General features: G+C 31.9%; 1 protein-coding gene across 1 annotated transcript in view; it reads right to left on the bottom strand.

Moving 5' to 3' along the window:
• Nucleotides 1–21,850, bottom strand: part of LOC125850887 (calmodulin-2/4-like) — a 22,130-nt gene extending 280 nt beyond the window's left edge. Inside the window, exon 1 of the mRNA XM_049530722.1 lies at nucleotides 21,468–21,850. Within this exon, the coding sequence (XP_049386679.1) occupies nucleotides 21,468–21,791 (324 nt within the window). The 5' untranslated portion in view covers nucleotides 21,792–21,850. The remainder of the gene's footprint in view (nucleotides 1–21,467) is intronic.
• Nucleotides 21,851–22,588: the final 738 nt, after the last annotated feature.

The following is a 22,588-nucleotide window of genomic DNA, read 5'->3' as shown; positions in this document are numbered from 1 at the left end:
TGAAGCCAGGGTTATCAAAAAATCAAATCTTTATTAAATATATTCCAATAACAACATAGAAAGACCATCTCCAAGCACCAGTAAGTGTAAGTTCTCCACCTAGTTACACAAATTAAGCACCATCCTCACCGAAGAAAGATGCTACGTCTTGGCAGTGAGTGTATTCATATGAGCCCTTTTTGTTAGAAAATTAAGCAAACGTACGGAAAGAGATGGACTTGAACCCATCCACTACCTCTCTTTGAACTATATAATATTGAATGAAACAATCTATCAAAATATGTCTCTATGTATACATGCACACATCCTACTCCCCAGACCTCACTTCTTTTTTTATAATCGTGGTGTTCAAGCCAACTTTTGCACACCACAACTAATTCCCCAGGATACCTGTTACCTGCCACCTCGCACCACCAGCATGTACAGATAACTGTCCACCAAAGGCCTAGACGGATGGGAAGAAATCACCTAGTTTTTTTTTTATCTCTGGTGGGATTTGAACATGAGACATCACTTGTAATATGTCTCCATATGATAAGTTTACACTCATTTTCAAGAAGAATAAACAATGGTATCAAAGATATTCCAAACTCATTTACTCAACAATATTGGATCCACTTATCCTCATTCAACATCAAATCAATCATACATCAGAAATTAGTCAATAAATAGCAACACTAAATGTGGATCTACCCCTTTGAATTGCGTTAAACCAAATTCACTTCTTTCAGCTCAAACAATTACAACTAAACTTATCATATCCTATATCATCATATCATCATATCATATATTATTATAAGTAGGAACCTCCTAACCCCAAAGTTGATTTACCGTTTTACCCCTACAGTATTATTTAAATATTAATTTATTATTGGAGTTTATGCAGTCTTCAGTTCCTTTTTATCTTCTCGACTATTTTTTTTTTTTTACTTTTAATCATTAACTTCTGTTAAATGTTGTTTTGTGGTTTTTAAACACTGTAGGTGTTTTACTTTGTTGTAGGGGACAATAGGCGAGGGCGCCTTCTTAAGGTTAATCTACTTTCCTGACCTTGACGCTTTGCTTTTGCTCTGTTTTGATGCTAATCGAAAATATATTTACACCCTTAGTTTCCTCGCACATTGCGATCAGTTTTACTTGATAGCTTTTAGATGGTCTTATATGAACTCACATATTACAATCACTTTTACTTGATTGCTTTTATTTTTTGCCAGGCAGAAATTATCATTCTCCTAGAGTAACCAATTCAACGCATTGCCAACCGGAGACTAAGAAATTAACTATTTTACACTCCAAATATCAATAAAGATCTTTATCTCTACATTTCCCTATATAACCATGTAAATCATATCTGAAACTTAAATAATTATTTCATGGGAGGGCATAAATTATCTGAATACATTAATATAAAAGCTACCTGAAATATGATTCCAGCAGTCCTGTTCCACTTTGGCCTGAATGGCCGACTGTATTCAATCCCTGCCTTGACAAGTCCTATCATCTTCAGTTCCTTTTTATCTTCTCGATTGTTTTTGTTTTTCTTTTGATCAGTAACTTCTGTTAAATGTTGTTTTCTGGTTTTTAGACACTGCAGGTGTTTTACTTTGCTGTAGGGGACAATAGGTGAGGGCGCTTTCTTAAGGTTAATCTACTTTCCTGACCTTGACGCTTTGGTTTTGCTCTGTTTTAATGCTAATCGAAAATATATTTACACCCTTAGTTTCCTCGCACATTGCGATCAATTTTACTTGATAGCTTTTAGACTGTCTTTATGAACGCTTTGCTTTTGCTCTGTTTTGATGCTAATCGAAAATATATTTACACCCTTAGTTTCCTCGCACATTACGATCACTTTTACTTGATAGCTTTTAGACGGCCTTATATGAAAGTAGGTTGATGGGTTGTTTTCTTACTGCTACCACAGTATTTTACTATTAAACAAACGCTCAAATGAATTCCAACCTGTGTCAAGTCTAATTTCAGACATCTTACTGCGGCCATAGTATTTTACTATTAAACAAACTCTCAAATGAAGAACAACCTGTGTCAAGTCTAATTTCAGACATTATTCTACATTTCCATTGACTTTAAATTTGCTAACCACCTTGAAATTAGGATCACCTCAATTAAAATGTTGATTACAGTTGTCAATTGTTTCTTAGAGGGTCATCCAAAGGTTTAACGTAGTGATCAATGAAGTGGGATAAAGTCAAAGAAGACCATAATTCCGACTAGTCAGAAGGAGCAAGTCATTAAATACATGGCATGGTCTCTTCGATAGAATGTGGTGCTTTCAGGAGAAAATTCTACCTTTCTATCATCTATGAGATGGTTTTCCTTTAAAACTTTATCTGCAATTTCCGGATCAGCATATGTAACAAATCCAAATCCTCGTGGCATTCCAGAGATTTTCTGATACATCACTACAGAGACGGCTACCTGTCCAAAATGACTGAAATACTCCCTAAGTAATTCTGGAAAGTTAAAGAAAAAAGTTACTAAATGAGGTTAGAGCAAAGATAGTCATATATCATGAAAACAGGAATGCATATAAAGTAGATTTACTGATCTCAAAAATAGATGTGAAACATAGTTTACTTGAGCAAACTATTTTGAGGTTTGTCACTGTTAAAAATTAAAGATTTTCTATTACATGGAAAAAGCATTTGAAGAAACTAAATTTACTATTGAGGAGAAGAATAACTCAATTACTCAATCAAATATTAACAATTACATGAATCTTTAAAAGGCCTCCTCATTATCATGTTAGGAACTGTTTGATGTTCAAAGAAAGCCAAACCAAACAAATTAAACAATTCTACACTGCCGGCTGTTGGCTACAACACATCTAAACATCACCAACAATAAATTTTTTTTTTTTAAAAAAAACATACAGAATTCCAAAAAGATATTATTTTAACACAACAAATCTATACCTTACATATAAACTGCTATTAGCTGTACTGTTGTTGATATATGATGTAGTAGAAAATATAGCATTTGCGTCCAGTTAAGCTGTTACAAAATAAAGCTATTGCCATAACATGTCAACAGATTGTCTGCCAAGGACTTTTCCATTTTGAAGTCGATACGTTTGCAATACTTCCGTTATAGTAATTTGTTACATTTTTATTGATTTACTTCTATTTGAAATTACGTTTACTATCTCTTCATGTTCTAATACTTTTAACAGGTTTCTTACTTTCGGCAACACCAAAATTGGTAGCATTTCTCCACCTCGAATTAACTTGCTTCAATTAACGTGATATTTATACTATTGTTAGTTAAAGTTGCTCGCTTTTAAAATTAAAAAAGAAGAATTAGTATATGCTTGGTGAATATTATATTCTTGAGCATCTTTATTGTTAGACCAAAAGAACACTAATTATATAAAAATAAATAGCATTTACGTCACAAATATATATTGTATTAGTACATCCTAGCTACTACAACAATACAATGATAAGTCTGGAAGAGCTCGAGAACCAGTGCCTACCAGTTAGCAAGTTGAAGAAATATGCAACAAAATGGGTGATTAAAGTCTTAGTCATTCGACGGAGTTTAACAAAAGAGTATAAATATGCAAACGGTGAGTGTATTCGTTGGCAACTGATATTAGTCGACGAAGAGGTAACTCTATTTTAATATTTTATTATATTCATTACTTAATATGTTGACTTCTTTTGCGATTCTAATGATTATGGTCCTTACCCCAGGGTACAAAAATACAAGCGACTCTTTTCAACAAAGATGTTCATGCATGGAACAAGTCTTTTCAACTTAATCAAAGTTACTACATTATAAATGTCACGCCCCGAGCCTACACCCTGGGCGGGACCGGCACTCGGAGACCATTGCTGGCCCCAAGCGAACCCTTGGCCTGACTTTCTTAACTCAGCGGAAACCTACTCAACAGAATAACTCAGTGCTATGCAGAGACATAAACAACTTAAATGATACATATCTGGCTAAAAAGGCAACTCGAGTCTCAAAATAGAATACTTACATATATACATAGATAAGAGACTCAAAACTAACTGACTGACTGTCTATGAAGCCTCTAAAATACTTAGATGGATGTTGGGACAGACCCCGCAACACCCTGATAAACAAAACTAAGAGAACAAAATAATTGAGCCCTCTGGAAGCAAGGAGGCTCACCACTGACTCTAGAGTGCTCAACTGGATCAACGGCGTGCAGAATGCTGATCCTGGGTACCTGCGTCTGCATCATAAAACGATGCAGGCCAACTGGCATCAGTACGTGGAATGTACGAGTATGCGAGCTGGACCGCTAAAAACAACTTAAGCTTGAAAAGGGATACAAAAGAGAACTTACCTTGGCTCTGTACAACTCAAGAATAACTGAACTTAATATAAAGCAATGAGACACATGCAATATATAAAGCCTTTGAAACTATTAAAACATGACGTAAAAATCATATTTATAATATCATGAAAATACCATGCTTCCTCTCAAAGTCTACTTGTGCAATGCATGAATGAAGTCCCATACCCCCATCCATACTAAGCAGAACTTATCGAGGAACCAAGCTCTTTTTACTGCTGTGGGAGTTTCTCTAACCGATAACCACCACTATGAAACTAAGTGGTGATACAACGTTTTACCTCACGTTGCCCAAGGACCATCCTATACCTTGCCATCGATATAGGACCTTACTTTAACTTTTGCTTAATGGATCCACTAGCTTAACTTTCGTGATCATCTAAAAAGTATGATCCGAGAAATCCCATGTTTGGCTACATGGTTCTTATGGAGAGTTGAGTTAATATGAACTCGTGTCCCCAACTCGGTGCTCAAGACTACTCCCAAAAATACTTTAGCTCATAAGTGTTTTAAACACATCTTTCTTTAGTTGAGATAATTACTCAAAACTTAGCCCGAAGGCACTTGAAAACTCTTTCTAAAAAGAACAAATCAAAACCATATTTTTAATATGATCATTGATGACTCGGGATATTCATACTGCTTAAACATTGATGGTATATCTAGAGACCATACTGTTTAAACATTGATGACATACTCGATTTGTCATATCTAATCATATTTTAGAAACTCTTTTGAAAAACTCATCTTTTATTTTTAAAAGAGATAGTGCTCAAACTTCTCAAAACTCTTTTGAAAATCTCTGTTTCCTCTCAACTTAGATGTGAAAACACTTATAACTTCCTTGGGAAATACTTAGTTCCCTAATTACTTTTTGAGAAATGAACTCAACTCTTGACTCTTGACTTAACTCGAAACTCGATACTCTTTACTCGACTTGAAACTATATGCTCTTTACTCTTTACTAAACTTGAAACTTGAAACTCTTTACTTAGCTTGAAACTCTATATACTCTTTGCTTGACTTGAAACTCTATACTTAACTAGGAACTTGAGCCTTAGAATGAAGTTAAAACGTTTAATGAAGACTCTCGAAAAGCTTTAAAGACTTGCTTGGACTTACTTAACTTCTAAGCTTGACTTCACTTGAATCGGAAACTAACTTCACTTGACTTTGATCCTAACTCACTTGAATTGGATTATGGGTTCAAGGACTTGATTGGTGTTTGGAAGGACCTCATGATGTTTAGGAATGATTTAGGAATGATTTGGAACAACTAAACTTAAGAAAATCTTTGAGAATAAATTCTGAAAACAGTGGAGTCCGCGTCCTGTCCGCGACGCGGAGCAGATTTTGTTCACAGAGGGAACAAGTCCGCGACACGGACTTGTTTCATGTAAGAAGCCCGACTTTTCTCCTTCATTTTTCCAACTCTAAACCCTCTTAACTTCAAAGGTTCTAGCCCCAATCACTTAGAAACATAAAATCCCTCAACATTCATTAGAATTCAACTCAAAACCCCAACCGGAAACAAGTCCCAAATCATCAAGAATCTCAACATCACAACCAACAACAATACCAACAATAATTTCAACAACTAACAACTTTAACCACAACAACTCACAACTTCAACAAACACAATCAATCTTTTCTCGAAAATAAAACAAGTTTGGCATGTGGGGGAAAGGATCACCCAACACTAAAAGCTCACATACCTTGATAGGGATCACCCCCGACGAAAAATCCACGATGATCTCCTTGCTTGATCTCCTCTTCTTCTCTTCTTCTCTTCTTCTTCTCTCAAAACCCTCACCCTCACTTCTTTTAAAATGGTAAAACTGATCAAAATGATCAGCCTAACACATTTATATAACCAAAATAAAAGGCTAGGGAAAAGACCAAAATGCCCTTAATGATTCCCGGACGGATTTCCTTGTCAACTGCCCAACTTTCAAAGGTCATAACTCGCTCATACGGACTCGGAATAGAGCAAAATCGGTGGCGTTAGAAAGATAATTCCACGAACTTTGCAACCATAACTGGAAATACTTCTAAATCATCATGAGCTAGAAGTTACGACTGATCAAAGTTGGCCAAAAACTTACCTTTTCCATACTTAGCCAAATTTCCAAAACTTTAAAATTCTTTCCAAAAATGAAAATTTCCAACCCTAAGCCTCTTCAAAGCTATTTCAAATTGTCGGATGTTACAATAAATGGAAAATTAAATGGAGCTAAACCAAACTTCTTATTTGTGCATAAGGACCTCAAACTAGCATTTATGAACAACACAGAGGTCGTTGAGGACAAAAGCCAATTTAAGACTGAACAATTTTCGAATGGATTTATTTCATTTGATGAAGCTGAAAAAATCACTAATGGGAATTTGTTCGGTAAATTTCACTAAATGTTTGTTGTCTGTTCCATACATAAAGAAAATCTATATTTATTTTTTTTAGTTCAAAAATGCACGTGTAAAGTGTTTAATTAGTTGGCTGCCACTGAGTGGCTCACTAATACACGTGGCAGCGTTTGCATTTCACGCTCTTGGCTCCAAAAATCGCGTGTTTATTTATTAAAAGGTTGGATAGTTAAAGTGCTTGTTTGTGCACTATGAAAGTTGGAGGTCAAAGTTAAAATTTGAAGCCAAGTTTAAGGTCCAATATATGTATTATGCCTATATAGGTATGATCGAAAAGTCATGGCTTTATGGGGAGACTTCGCTGAAATCGAGGACAAATGTTACAGAGCCTTGAAAGTGACAAACCAGTGCTAGCCTTTTGTGATGTAAAATCATCCATTTACCAAGATATAAATCTCCTCAGTTGATATATTTGAGTCAAGTTTCAAACTACATAAAAGTATCACTGAATTACTTACTCCTGCCAAAATAGGGGATATTCTCCTTTCCACGACTCGTATTAGTAGTTTGCTAATCAATTCACAATTTGAAAAAGCGAACAATCTCCAAGAATGGTAAGTAATACATATTTCACACTTATTCAGAGGCTACCCATATGCTACGTCATTAATGTTTTTTTCCATTACTTAAAAATTCCAGGAATGTCAACATGAAGGCACAAAAGATTGACTTAAGTTTCTTCTTTCTTGATATTGTATTGCATTCTAATGTTTTAATATTATTATTATTCATAATTTACAGTGCTTTCATGCTTCTGCTTTGACACTTCATACTAACTTCATGTTGTCGTTCCTACTTATTATTAAATGCATAAATTAAATCTTTTTTCCCTATACATACGAGATCAATAATAGCTCATCCAATCATCAAAATACTAATTAACACAATGTACACTTCTACTAAAATTTTGTTGTAACAACTTATGAGGTAAATTTTAAATTTCAGGGATAAAGAATATGTGATGCTTTTGCAGGCAGTTGAATAAAAAAAAAAAAAATTGGATTGTGCCAAGCCGCCAACACAAATGAGGTTATGCTACGTTTCTTTCTATATAACATGGTTTTTTTTCATAGGAAGACTCTTACGTGGGTGAGTTAACAACTTCACGAAATAAATTCTAATCATGTATAGTTGTTGTTCTGATCGTTCTCATAGTAGCCTATGTGATAATTATAACAATTTTCTTACAATGTAAATTGTGTTTTTTTGCATATTTCTTGAACAATTGAAGTCAATCCGTCTGGGACATATTATACTAAAAGTGGGAAATTCCTAAAACCATTCATCTCTTAATTCTTTTTATTTACTGAATGTTTGGAATCAAGTATAGTTTTTATACGAATAGTATAGTATAGTTGCCAAATATTACTGTCATATGAAAATCATATATAATTGAATGACTGTCTTTGTTCCCTTTATAGTATAAACAGAAAATAGTGTTAGTTGTGTACGTGGTGACCATGATGTGATTCAATATATGCATCAATTTAGTTTTATTTTTCATGCATAATAGTTAGTTTCACAAGAAAAATATTTTTTTATTACAATATGTATTTGTCTTTAAATTAAAATACTAATATGTCACTAAAGTAATATCAAATTTGCAAGAATTTCTAATCTCAATTTATGAGTTTGTTAATTTTTTTTTCTATTGTATTGCTTTGATTTTTATTTATAGCACATAAAGAGTCTAATAATAGATATGTCATTTAAATTTTATCATTTGCAATATAAGATTTGTTTTAAATATTTTGGGATAAACGTGCAATGCATGTTCCCAGAGACTAGTATTATTATAAGTGGGAAGCCCCTATATTAAAAGTTAAATTACAAAAATGTCCTTATCAAGTCAAAATGTTTATGGAAAAAAATGTAAATACACATTAATTATAATAAATACTATCACATTCCATTTAACACTATTGTTATATATTTATGAATAAAAATATAAATGCACACACACACACACGCACACACACACACACATATATATATATATATATATATTATTATTATTATTATTATTTTTTAATTCACTTAAATAATACTCTTACAATAATTTTATACAAGAAATGAAAATATACATTTTAACAAATATATAAGAAACTAATTGAAAATAAATACAAATTATCGTTAAAAGTTGGAAGCCTCAAATTACAAAGTTGGATCGATTACCATTTTAACTTTATACTAAATTAAAGTAGTATAAAATATTTAATTTATTAATTATTAAATAAGCTTAAATTGATAAGTTAAATGAACGACCATTTTGCCCTTCAATCTAAAACTATTTCTATAATATTTTATGAAGTAAGAATTAAGCTTATAATCTAATAAAAGATTAAAAAAAGGACAAAAAATTTAAGAATAAATAGTAAATTTAATCACTATGATAACGGTGTATGTTGAATTACTTTAACTACATGTCATTATTATGCACTTCAGAACCCAATCTAGAATTCAATTTAAAAATTAATATTTGTCCATTTGCATTCCTTATAAAACTTCAGAAATATATATACGTAAACATCCCACTACAACTCCTTTAATTAGAGAAATTAATACCCAACTCCTGATCATTTTATTCTTCTTTTGCTTTTTATTTACCCTCATAATCTAATTTTGCTAATTATAATGTTCACTTATTGTTAAAATAAAATAAAGTAGGAGAATGAAGAGTTGTAAACATAATTATTTATGATGTTATCATCAAAAGCTATTAGAGAAACTTTTCATTTCTCTATCAATTGCCAAAGATTATATATATAAGAAACGAAAGGAAAAATCCTTTTGGCCAAAAAATTTGGCCAGAATGATATTTATCTATGTTATTTTACCTTTTTGAACATTTTTATCCATTTAACTTTAAGGGTAATGCTAAATGGCTAAAGAATTTGGCCAGAAAATTTAAAAAAATTATAATATCTTTTTTATTTTAAAATAAACTGATCTTTTTTTCATTTTTTAGTTAAAAGGTATAAAGGTTAAAAGGGTAAAAATATTTAAAAAGGTAAAATAACATATGTAAAACACCATTCTGGCCAAAAGGATTTTTCCTAACTTTAATACATTTTAATTAAAATAAAAAATCAACTTATTTTAAAATAAAAAAGATATCATGAATTTTTTAAATTTTTGGCCATTTAGCATTACCCGAAACGAAAGTATTAGATAATTGTTGTAAATATATCATTTAAATGTGGGTGTCTTATCATTTTTAGGTGCAATTTTCATCATTGTGTGTATTAATACCACATGACTTTCACTATTTCATAATTGATCTTCCACATTTTCATAATCTTTTCACATTCTCAAGAAATTAATGGCATATTTTTTACACTCTTTGGTTTTACTCAATTATATCCTATAAGTACTGACATTGGACACAACATTATATACACTTTGAAGAGACTTGGGTACACTAAAGGAAATAAAAAAAAAACATTCATCTTTTATCACTATTTCTATTGCTTTTATCCTTTAGTATTATCACTTCCCGATCCCAGATAGGTAATATGAATCCTCTATTTTCATTCCACTTCTATTAAGTTTCATGCTATTCCTATATGAAATGCCTTTAGGAAAATGCTGGATGAACTCTTTTTTCTGTTTAGTTGTAAGCTTGCATTATAGGACTATACCGTTCTCTTGGTCCTTCCATCGGGTATATATCATTACAAATTCATTGTGGATGGAGAAGTTAGATATATTCCATAACTTCCATGTGTAGCAGATGAGACAGGCGTTATCTTTAATCTCCTTGATGTTAATGTAAGTGAGAATTCTGCTTCCTGATTATTGAGGGGAAGCTGATATACATTTGCCTAATGAACTGATAGTTACATTATCACAGCAGAGGCATCATTGATAACTTTAGCACATTGATGCATAAACATGTGTTTTATAGTCTATATACCTGCTGTTCCCTGAGAATTTGTTTGGCTCATAACACAATTCACGTCCTTCCACAGGACAATGTTCAAACTTCCTTTAACCTCTCCTCTGTTGTACAATAGTTTCAAGTTTTATCTGCACTGCATATTCTCCTTTCTTCACCTTGTTTTTTGGTGATTTGATGTTCATAGTGTTTTGTTTAATCACAATAGGATTAATGTGCAAAATGAAACGCCTGACTACCTATTAACCACCAATGCATCTTTTGAAAGACAAGAACAAAATAATTTTCTGTAGTGGAACAAAATATCTCTCATCTCTTCCTCGATAGATCCTTGTTTTTTGTGGTTTATTATTTTGGAATTCAATGAACTAATTGTGGATGGTTCATAAGATTTTATATTGCATATAACTTATCATTAAAGATTATCTCACCCTCAATTTTCATGGTCAAATGATGCTACACACTTTAAGCAAACAGGATTTAACGATAGTACGTCTACAACTTATTACATCTTTTCCTTAAAGAAATAACAGTAATATTATTAGTGATTATTTCTTCTTCTGCAATTCCTTTGCCTTCACTGCTTCTTTCTCCTTCTCATCATTATTTCGTGCTCCAGCTTTACAATGATTCTTGCAAACCATATCGGTTTTCCACTTGACATCATGAAATATACTATGGATATTCCAATATATAGTCCACTTCCATAACCCATAAGAGCAGCTTTCCGAAAATCACTCAGAAATTCAAAATTGCTTTCTTCACCGTCTAGCTGTCCAGATACAGTTGTCCCTGATGCATGATCATCGCCACAACTTTTTGTAACAGGAAATCCACGTAATCCATCATTGCCCTCATATGAATTGTTCCCAAAGGTCTGAAATTGATTTCCTTGAGGAATGCACCCTCCGAGATGATTGTAGGAAAGATTGAAGACTTCAAGATATGTAAGAGAAGCAAATTGTGCTGGTATCTCTCCTACAAGATGGTTACTTGACAGGTCCAGTGATTCAACCAAAGATAAACTTCCAAGTGATGACAGTATATGACCCTCCAATCTATTATGAGATATATTCAGCACACGGAGTGCAATAAGATCTCCCATAATAGTTGGAATATGTCCTTCGAATTTGTTCTTTGAAAGATCGATAGTGGTGTACAAAAACAAGATTTTCACAACTTCACGCTCATATCCCTTGGATACGACAGCTATCGAGTCTTGGTAATATGAATTTCCACCATATCTTGATGCTTCCATTGATGGATCAGTTGTCCTCATGGCTTTCAGATGTTGAAACAAACTCGAAGGTAAGTTTCCCGAGAAGGCATTGTAAGAGAGATCCATGATTCGGAGCTTTGGAAACATGTTCTCAATCCTTGATGTTCTGATGGGACCATGCAATTTGTTCAATCGCAAGCTTAGAACTTTCAGCTTTGGCAGAGTCCCCAACCACACTGGGAATGTGTCGTTGAGGTGATTGTCTCCTAAATCAAGAACTTCAAGTTGTTTGCAATTGGTCAAGGATTGTGGGATTTTCCCCTCTAGTTTATTGCCATGCAAGTTGAGGCGGCTCAGTGAACTTCCATTGCTGAAAGTTGTTGGAATATTCCCAGAAAGATTGTTGTGGCGCATATCCAAAACCTGGAGGGAAGTGATATTTCCGAAACACTGCGGAATTTCTCCACGCAAATTATTTGTCGCCAAATCCAGCATTATCAGTGATGTCAAGTTGCAAATAGATGAAGGAATTTCTCTAGTGAGATTATTATGGGATATGAAGAAGAGTGCTGTGGAATTTGATGGAATGGGTAGTGAACCTTGAAGCAAATTGGACCGCAAATCAATACTATATGCAAACTGAAGAGGAATTGAATCCACACTCGTCAGCATATTGTGGGATATATTAAGAGTGTACAATGAAGACATCCAGTTAGACCATGCCCAATCAGGAATTCTTCCTTGAATCTTATTATTTGAAAGATCCAACCACCAAAGCTTCTTTGCGGATCTTAGAAACTCCAACTCTTTCACTTCACATGCGGCCAATTCTAACGCATGAAGAGATTCGGGCAAAGTAACATTAACTTTGTTGTCATTGGTCAATGAGATATTATTATATGAAAGAATAAGATACCGAAGCTGTTTAAGGTTTGAAAAGAGGCTGACATCCACACGACCACTAAAATTATTGAAAGAAAGATCAAGCCATGTTAGGTTCACTTGATTTTGAATTGAGTTGGGAAGATGACCCTGCAGCTGATTATTACTCAAGTATATTTCCTTTAGTGATGGTAGGGAGAACATCCCTGGTGGTATTGTTCCATTCAGGGAGTTATCTTCAAGGTACAAATACTCAATGCGGGTGAGATTTGAAAGAGATTCAGGAATAGGCCCTCTAAGGTTGCAACCATCAAGAACCAAAGAACGCAGTGAAGTTAGATGATAGCCAAGAGACTCAGGCAAATTATCAGAAAAATTCACGCCTCTGAGATTTAACTCTATGAGAGATGCACTGCTGTTCCATTTGGTCTTTGGAAAATAACCACTTAGCTCATAATTGGAATCTAAGTAAAGTGTTTCCAAGTTGGGCAGGTGAAATATACTCTCAGGTATTATCCCATACAATCCTGTTTCTGACNNAGTTATATGAAAGGTACAAATACTCAATGCGGGTGAGATTTGAAAGAGATTCAGGAATAGGCCCTCTAAGGTTGCAACCATAAAGAGCCAAAGAACGCAGTGAAGTTAGATGATAGCCAAGAGACTCAGGCAAATTACAAGAAAAATTCACAGAACTGAGATCTAATCCTACGAGAGATGCACTGCTGTTCCATTTGGTCTTTGGAAAATAACCACTTAGCTCATAATTCAAACCTAAGTAAAGTGTTTCCAGGTTGGGAAGGTGAAATATACTCTCAGGTATTATCCCATACAATCCTGTATATCTCAGCCTCAGAGTTGTTAAATGAGAAGAAAAATTCAGAGGAATGGTGGAAGAGATGTTTATGCCACTAAGATCAAGCTCTCTTAATTGGGTCAAGTTCTGAAGAAGCGATTTAAAATCATGGGTCGTGAGTCTTAGCTTGTTACTGTAATAGTAAAAAATTGTGGAGATACGAAGAGAGTGTAACTTGGAAAGATGAGAGATTTCAGAAGGAATTTGACCTGAGAAATTGGAGTCGGAAAGATTAAGATGCGTCAAGCTCGAAAACTTGCCGAATTCAGGGGAGATATGAGAATTGGAGAAGTTATTGAAAGAAAGATCAAGCCTTTGGAGATGCGAGAGTTGGAATAGGCTGCTATTGGAATCGATGGTTCCAGTGAGATTACAGCAACTCAGGTCAAGTTCAATGACATGTCCAGTGATGTCATCACATACGACTCCATCCCATGAGCAGCAATCTCTACTCGTGTTCCATGAACTCGTTTTTGGAGAAGGCTTCGGACAATAATAAGAGGCTGACGGATCTATAGTAAAGGACTGCTTGAATTTTAGAAGTGAAATGGTTTGATGTTTGTGAGGTAATATGGATATTGAAGAAACTTCATGACAGAGAAACACAATTAAGAGAATAACTGCATACCCCATTTTTTAGCTTCAAACACTTCCTAACTATGCAATAAAGGTATGCAACTATATATATGGGCACATATTTGCTTAACATAGTCCAAGTTGGACTGCAGTAGTAATAATTATCAATTTTGGCATTTTTATTTTTCATTCTGGGGCTAATATATCATAAGTTCATTAGGTATTTTAATTGACATGTATTATTTCATTGTTGTATAAATATTTTTTTAAAAAAATTATGCAATGTATGATGTTTTTAATACAGTAAATTAAATAATGCATAAGAAATAATATACGTATGGTTAATGCATGATACCTAATACAAACGTTACTAATACACTCTATTGAACATTATTCTTGTATACCAACCGTACTAATAGCTGACTACTTAATGCATGCATTAGCATGATTAAAGGAACAATTGCCCCTCAAAATCTTTTCCATATTTTTCCACAATATTTGTAGATGGTATTTTTGTAAAAAAAATATTTGTTAAAAATTATCTATGCGTGTTATTTGTAATACACCAAACCAAACAACGCATAACAACATAAGAAATAATCTCAGAATAGCTAATACAAACATTATTAGTACATTATATATTTATCATCATTCTTATATATCCCTACCAAATGCTTCCTATGGATTTGATGGCAGATTCAGAATCCATAAACTTTAAAACCTAACTCTATCTCTTATGTTAATTATATACTAAGAGAAAAATGCTTAAATATGCCATCGAACTTTGAAAAAAAAGGTTTATTTATGTCATCCGTTAAAAAATTGGCTCATCCATGCCATTTCCGTTTGAGAATTAAAAGCTCTTCCATGTCATTATTTGTTAACTGAAATAGTTTCGGTTTTGCAAAATCATTTTTTTGCACGTGGTAAATTATCATTCGGTCATGTCATTAATTAAAAAAAAATTAAAGGGAAAAAGCTCAAATATGCCATTGAACTTTGAATAAAGCTACAGTTATGTCATCCATTAAAAATTTGACTCATCTATGCTATTTCAGTTAACTAAATGGCATGAATGAGTTTTTTTCTCAAATGAAAATAGCATAGATGAGTCAAACTTTTAACAGATGACATTAATAAGTTTTATCTCAAAGTCCAATAGCATATTTAATTTGAATCTTTTCCTTACAATAAATTATATATGAGAGGGCTATTATTTGAATGGTAAAATCATATTCTAGTAAAAAAAATGTCTCGACATAATTTTAATCGTTCTTAACATTAGCCTTCTGATATCTATTAGTAAGCTTTAGCATTAGTCTAAACTAATGGAGGCCAAGGAGCTGCCGAGCTGAGAGAAGATGAGGTATGTTGAAGGATGTTAATGATATAATCATTGAAAACTTGTTATTTTCCCGAAGAAAGCGTAACAATGATTTTATTCCACAATGTAATTAGTTCCAAATTCCATCTTGACCTATAGTAAATTTGATAGCAACTAAAATGAAATAGAGAAATCAGTGTTTGTTATTATTCTCAAGTCTATGTAGAAGTCTTGCTATAGAAATTTCAAAGAAAGCTATACCACACAATTTAATTTCAATTTAATGAAAAATTCCAAAGCTTGCAAAAGAAAAAATAGGAAAATAAATAAATTATGGAAACTGTTTTTTAGTTCAAGAACCAGCAAATCCTTACACTTGATTTAGACATTTATTTATGTGGATCTATTTCTTATTCTGAAGGGAGACTTATTTATAAAGAAAAAAAATAACTTTATTGGATCGATAAATGATTTAGTCAAGCATTTTTAAGTAGCGTGTTTGTTTTGGTATAACGGTAAGATATTGAATTGTTGAGGGACCTTATTGGACGTGATATTAGAATGAAACATGGCCTATTTTATTTTTTTTTAGTTTGATTCGATTTTAAATATTCACAATATGACGTTGATTAATCTAGATTTTCGCCGTGTGAGATACATTAAAGGTGTAAGCACCAAGTTTTTGATGCAGTGTTCCTCCAAATAACTTTTTTATTGCACCTAAAAGTATTAATGTTGTGGAAATATTAATGAAAGTTACTTAACACACAAATTTCTTTCACTTCGAATATTCATATTGAAATAAATAAATTACGAATTTTATCATCAAAAGAATAAGGAAAAAGCAATAGTCGAGCAAGGCATGTTGTTGCCTTAAATCGCATCAAAGGGAAAATCACCTAGGTATACTATATCATTAAAATATTTGCCATCTATAGCAGTAACTTTTTTCTCTTGAAATATATCAATATTAGGAGAATGTAAGAGAAATCTTAGGAATAGGATCTATATTCATTAAAACTTTAGCTATCAATAACTTATATTTTAAATTAATATTCACATATTTTGAAACTATTTAGTCCTTACACAAGGTCGAGTTTTGGCAGAGAAATTTCAAATGAAAGTTACTTAACAATATATGTATAGGCACATATTTGTTTGACTAACTCCAAATTGGATGCAGTTTATCAATTTATTTGTGAAATTTATATCAAATTAGGAGGAAAATAAGGAAAAATATATTTTGTGATTTGAAAGAAGATAATATTTCATATTGAAAGGAAGAATTTACGGGAAGGAAAAAGGAAGAGATGAGGGAACCGAAATCAGTGGTGACGTTATTAATTTCTTTCCACTTTTTTTGTTTTACTAATTCCTTTATTTTCTTTCTACATTTTTAATAAGTTAATTGTTCTCAACTACTAAGATATATAATTCCCTACCACCATTTCATTAAATTAAAAGAAACCTTCATTTTATTTCAATTTTTTTTTTAAAAAAAAGAGGATATAATAATAAAATTATGCAAAAAAGGAGTACTCGGCATCTTTCTTTAACTTAGCATCGGTATTTTTCTTCTTTTTTTCAACTAAAAATATTGATTACAATTAAATACACACCCTATGTTAGTTTCTTCCCTTAAATTTCTTTTATTCATTTCTTTATGATTAGAATTAACAGTTGCACACCGAGAAGCTAGAGTTTTAAAGAGTACTTATTCTTCGAGACCCATGTATGACTGTCAAGGCTTATCAGTTATCAGTTTATACACAATATTAATTTCTCTCAACTTTTTTTTTAAAAATAATTCTAATTGTTTTTTATTTATATATAACAATTAGAAAATTCAAAAATTATTTCTTAATTATTCATCTATTTTTCAAATTTAGAAAGTCCAAAAGTCATTATCATTAATTTATTGATTTAATCATCATTTATTATGCAATAAATACTATTACATAATAATTTTTATTTATATATAGAGTAAGCATAAAAAAAATTCTGCAATATTACGATATCCAAAATATTTTGAAGATCAAAAGGTTGATAACAACATAATTACTATTCATGAAAAAATTCACAAATAACTTGAAAACATGATTAACTGAAAATAATTGAAAGATCAATACAACGAAAGAAGACGCAAAAACTAAAAAATAGAACAAGAAGATAAAGAGACAGAACAAAAAAAAAAAATCAGATTTAGAAAATCAAATAAACTTGGCTAATTAAGACGATAACTATGAATTAATTTTAGTTAGGGAAGAAAGAGACTCAACTTTCCTTTGCTATATTTTACTATAATTATAATTATATTTAAAAATATATCTATTAATTACTTAATTAAGTTATCATGTTTATCTTAAAAATTACTTGATGGTGTAGAAAATACACTAACCCTGCACAAAACTTAAACTCTTATTTGAATAGATTATATAGCAAGTTTCAAACAGTTGGTTCTAATGTTTTCTTGAAATATCATATAAAGAAATTTATATTTTATGAAAATTAATTTATATTAGAATTATTGTTATTGTTTTAAAATGATGTGTTTTGTTGCTGTGCGAAGCGCGATGAAGTTAACTAGTTTCAAATAAAAGTGAAAAGTCTTTCAAATAAAATGAATAATTTACACAAATTTAATACGTACTACTTATATAATTATAATATTAGAGAGATTGAAAGCTAAGGAGTAGTCAATTCAAAGTTTGAATTATTGGAGCAGACTTAGCAGTGACTGAGAATCCACTTTGCATGGACATGAGCCACCTTCCACAAAAAATGAACACTTTCTTTTCCGTGAAAATCTAGCTACGATTTTTAAGTCGTTTTTGTTTGATCCTAAATTTTAAAAATTTGAATTTATGTTTAAAAATATATCTAATTTAGTCATGATCTTTTTTCTAATAAAGTGAACAGGAAATGATTGTTACTGTCAACTCAATAATAATGGTGATTCAAATATTATTAATCTACATATATATATTTTACATATCATTATTATATCCATCTTCCGTATTATAAGTGGATTACATTTGAATGGTTAAATCAAATTTTGTACCAAATGTATTAACTTGATTTATAGTCACCTCCTTTCTTTACTTTAATCAACCCACTTCAAACAACGATTGGTGCTATTGCTTTTTTGTTCCTTCTTTTTTGATTACTTAATTTTATAAATAACTATTTAAAGAAATTTCTTTAGAAGATAAAGCAAAAAAAAAAAACCTAAAATAATCTAATTTTTTTTATAAAAAAATAATAATCATTCAGACCCGAATAGAGATTTTTTTTCAAATAAAAATTCCACCTTGACCTATAGTAAATTTGATAGCAACTGAAAAGAAATATGGAAATTAATGTTTGTTATCTCAAGTCAATGCACAAGTCTTGCTATAGAAATTTCAAAGAAAGCACTTAAAAAGTAGAGAAATATCATTCTCAAATATTAGACACGACTAAGTTATATGACAGAGTGTATTTTTGGTATAATTATAAGATATTGACTTGTTTACCTCATATTTAGAATGAGAAGTGACTTTTTCTATATATAAAAAAATTGATTTGTCATTCGATTTTCGATATCCACATTAGGGTCCCGATTAATTGGATTATCTCGGCGTAAGGCCTATTAAAGGGGGAAACAACACCAAGTTTTTGCACGGAGTGTCCCTCCAAATATCTTTTTTCTTGCACCGAGAAGTATTCATGCAGTTCTTTGAATTAACAAGTAATTGCAATGAGTCTTGCTGTGGAAATTTCAATGAAAACTACTTGACAATTGACACACACATCCCTTTCACTTTGAATTTTCATATTGAAATAAATTACTTACGAATGTTATTATCAAAAAGAGAGAGGAAAGGGGAAAAGTCAAGTAAGGACTGCTGCCTCCATATCAAATCATCAATCAATTCCAAGTTTACAAAATGTTGTCATTCTCAAATCAATGCACACAGTCTTTCTAGGAAAATGTCAATTTGATGAAAAAGTTCAAAGTTTGCAAAAGAAAAAATAGATAAAAACAAAACAAAGCAAATTGCGTTTTGGTTCAAGAACCAACAAATCCTTACGAGTGATTTAGATTTTAGACATTTATTTATGTGGATCTATTTCTTATTTTGAAGAGAGAAATCTTAGGAATATGATCTATTTTTCATTAAAATTTTGGATATCTAAAACCTATATTTTAAAATTAATGTTCACATGTTTTGAAACTAAATAGTGAAACAAAATTTCCAACTCCTTGCACCATGAAAATTTCAAATGAAAGTTACTTGACAATCATATCCTTTTCACTTTAATTTTTCATTTTGATGTGACGACAACTTACTCTTTACTCTAAATTCCATGGACTTAGAAAACTTGAGTTGCTTAGTATAAAGACTCTAGTAGAGGCAATTTGAACATTAATGTAAACAAAGATGTGACACATATTACTTCAGATTTACTCGCCTGTTTCTGCTATTTTGGGGTCAATCTATTAGGAATTAGTTTGATTACTTTATATTTACACAATATACAAACTAACTAAATTTCCACATGATGAACTTGCAGGCTTAAAAAACTTGAGCATTTTTAGAGAAAAATGAAAGATGATAACATATATTAGAAGTAAAAAATAGGGGAAATGGTTCAAAACACACCTCAACTATTATCGAAATTGCTATTACACACTCTAACTTTGCAGGGGTTCTATAACCCCCTAGACTATTTTTTAGTATATTATTAAAGGTATTATCGACTTGGATGAACAAGCAAGTGACCATACGTACAGTGAGCGCATCAGGGTTAAATTAAAACCCAATCTCTATTTTCCACATGGCAGTCCACATTATTTTTTATTTTATTTTTTCATTAAATACCCTAGTTTTAGATATAAATTTCATTTTTTTATAAGACATATATACATGTCAATTTTTAATTTGATATTTCTTAAAGGTAACTTAATTATTAATTATCATTATAACTTAAATGCCAACATTTTTTTTTATTCTACTTTTTGTTTACTTCTTCGTTGAGATTCAGCCATGGCGGAAAACTTGTGCTGACGCCGGCAATGAATAAGTCGCAAGAACTCTTGGCAGCAGAATCATCACAACGATACCACATATCTCCTTTAGGCGCAACAACTACCATTACTACCAGAATCGCAAGCTCCACCACTATCAAATTTTTATGGTGAAAATGCTAATCATCACCATTACACATTTTTTTGTCAATAAAATTTCTCCATAACTATCAAGATGACAAAGAAGACCACAAAATTTTAGATCTGTAAGAAAGATAATAAAAATTTATTATCAAAATAAATTCATAACTCGCTAAAAGATAATAAAAATTTATTATCAAAATAAATTCGTAACTATTAATTTTTTTAGATGAAGTTGAACAAAAACTACAGGAATAGATCAAGATAAGATTGAAAAAAAAAGATATTGTAAAGGGACTAAAAAAATAAAAATTCATTTGAATTGGCATTACAAAAAAAAAAGGAAAAAAATCTTGAGAAGAAAGACATAAGTACAGCTATTTTCAAGATTCAAGAAAAGTACAAAAAAAAATTGTATATAAAACAAAAGATTAAGATTAAAAAAATAATTTAAAAACATTAACTATGCATGTGGCAACGCGTGTATATCACCCCTTAATACATATGTGGGTATGACATATTAAATAGGCATATATTCTATTTTAAATTAGTTCAGAGGTGTCATAGGAGCTCCGCAAAGTTGGAGTGTGTAATAGCAATTTCGGCCATAGTTAAGGTGTGTTTTGAACTATTTTCCCTAAAAAATAATAGGAATGAATACACAAGAATCTGAAATATCAACAAAATTAATCACGCAAAATAAAAAACATAAAATCCTCAATTGTCATAAGGTACAAAGTAACCGAATTTAGGTAAGTTGAGTTGATCAGTTCTAACTTGGCCATCATGACCTTGACGAACTCGTCATAGTTGATCTGTCCATCACCATCCACGTCAGCTTCACGAATCATCTCGTCAACCTCTTCATCTGTAAGCTTCTCGCCTAGGTTTGTCATGACATGGGGTAGCTCAGCTGCAGAAATGAATCCATTCTGATCCTTGTCAAACACTCTGAAAGCTTCCTTGAGCTCCTCCTCAGAATCAGTGTCTTTCATCTTCCGAGCCATCAAGTTAAGGAACTCGGGGAAGTCAATGGTTCCATTTCCATCAGCATCAACTTCATTGATCATGTCTTGAAGCTCAGCCTCAGTTGGATTTTGTCCCAACGAACGCATCACGGTTCCAAGCTCCTTAGTGGTGATGCAACCTGTAGAAGAAATTGGCAATAATTACAAAAAATGTATTGATATTGTGCTACAAATCTTACAACAGTACTTAAATATATAGGAAAAACAGGGAATATCTTTTCAATGTGAGGACAGACCAAATTTTATTTTGATCGAGCCAATGCGAAGGGTTTGGTTAAGATACGCCAGATTCCACCAAGTATACAAATGGAACCTAACCATACATGTCCTCCCGATTATATCTTCTAAATTGTCCCCACTGTCAATCCATCCTTCCCCTCCAAAAGAGGATTTTAGTAGAAAATCAAATATGATACTCAAGCTAAGGGTCAAGTTGGTAGTTTTTCTTACATCTCCCCCTCCCGGAAATCAGGTTTGTCCATAATCTGTTTCAACCAAAAGATGCAGTCATTCCAACCAAAAGCGGTCAGGTTTAGGTGTTACAACTAAATTCGCTTATATAATACTACCAAGTCTGAAACTTTCTAAGGACATATTTATCAGCTAGTTGGTAAGAAAAGCAAACATAAGTATATATACTCAATTGATAGAAAAGCTTGAGTCTGCACCAGAATAATGAACTGCTATAGCACCCGATATTCTGTCAATTGCTGAAAAATATTTAGTAACAAACTCAAAACACTAATGTCAGATCAAACAATGGAAATGATCACAAACTTAGTAGCTCTGGTTGGCTACCTGAATTTTTCACCATATTGGTGAGGATTCGATTCTCCACCTTGTAATCCCCTCCCCCATTTTCGAAAAAAGAAAAACATCTCAAT

The sequence above is a fragment of the Solanum stenotomum genome, unplaced genomic scaffold (genome assembly GCF_019186545.1).
Source record: "Solanum stenotomum isolate F172 unplaced genomic scaffold, ASM1918654v1 scaffold2008, whole genome shotgun sequence".
NCBI classification, from domain to species: domain Eukaryota; kingdom Viridiplantae; phylum Streptophyta; class Magnoliopsida; order Solanales; family Solanaceae; genus Solanum; species Solanum stenotomum.
Note: the sequence above shows the minus strand (reverse complement) of the source record. Positions and strands in the feature narration are given on the sequence as shown.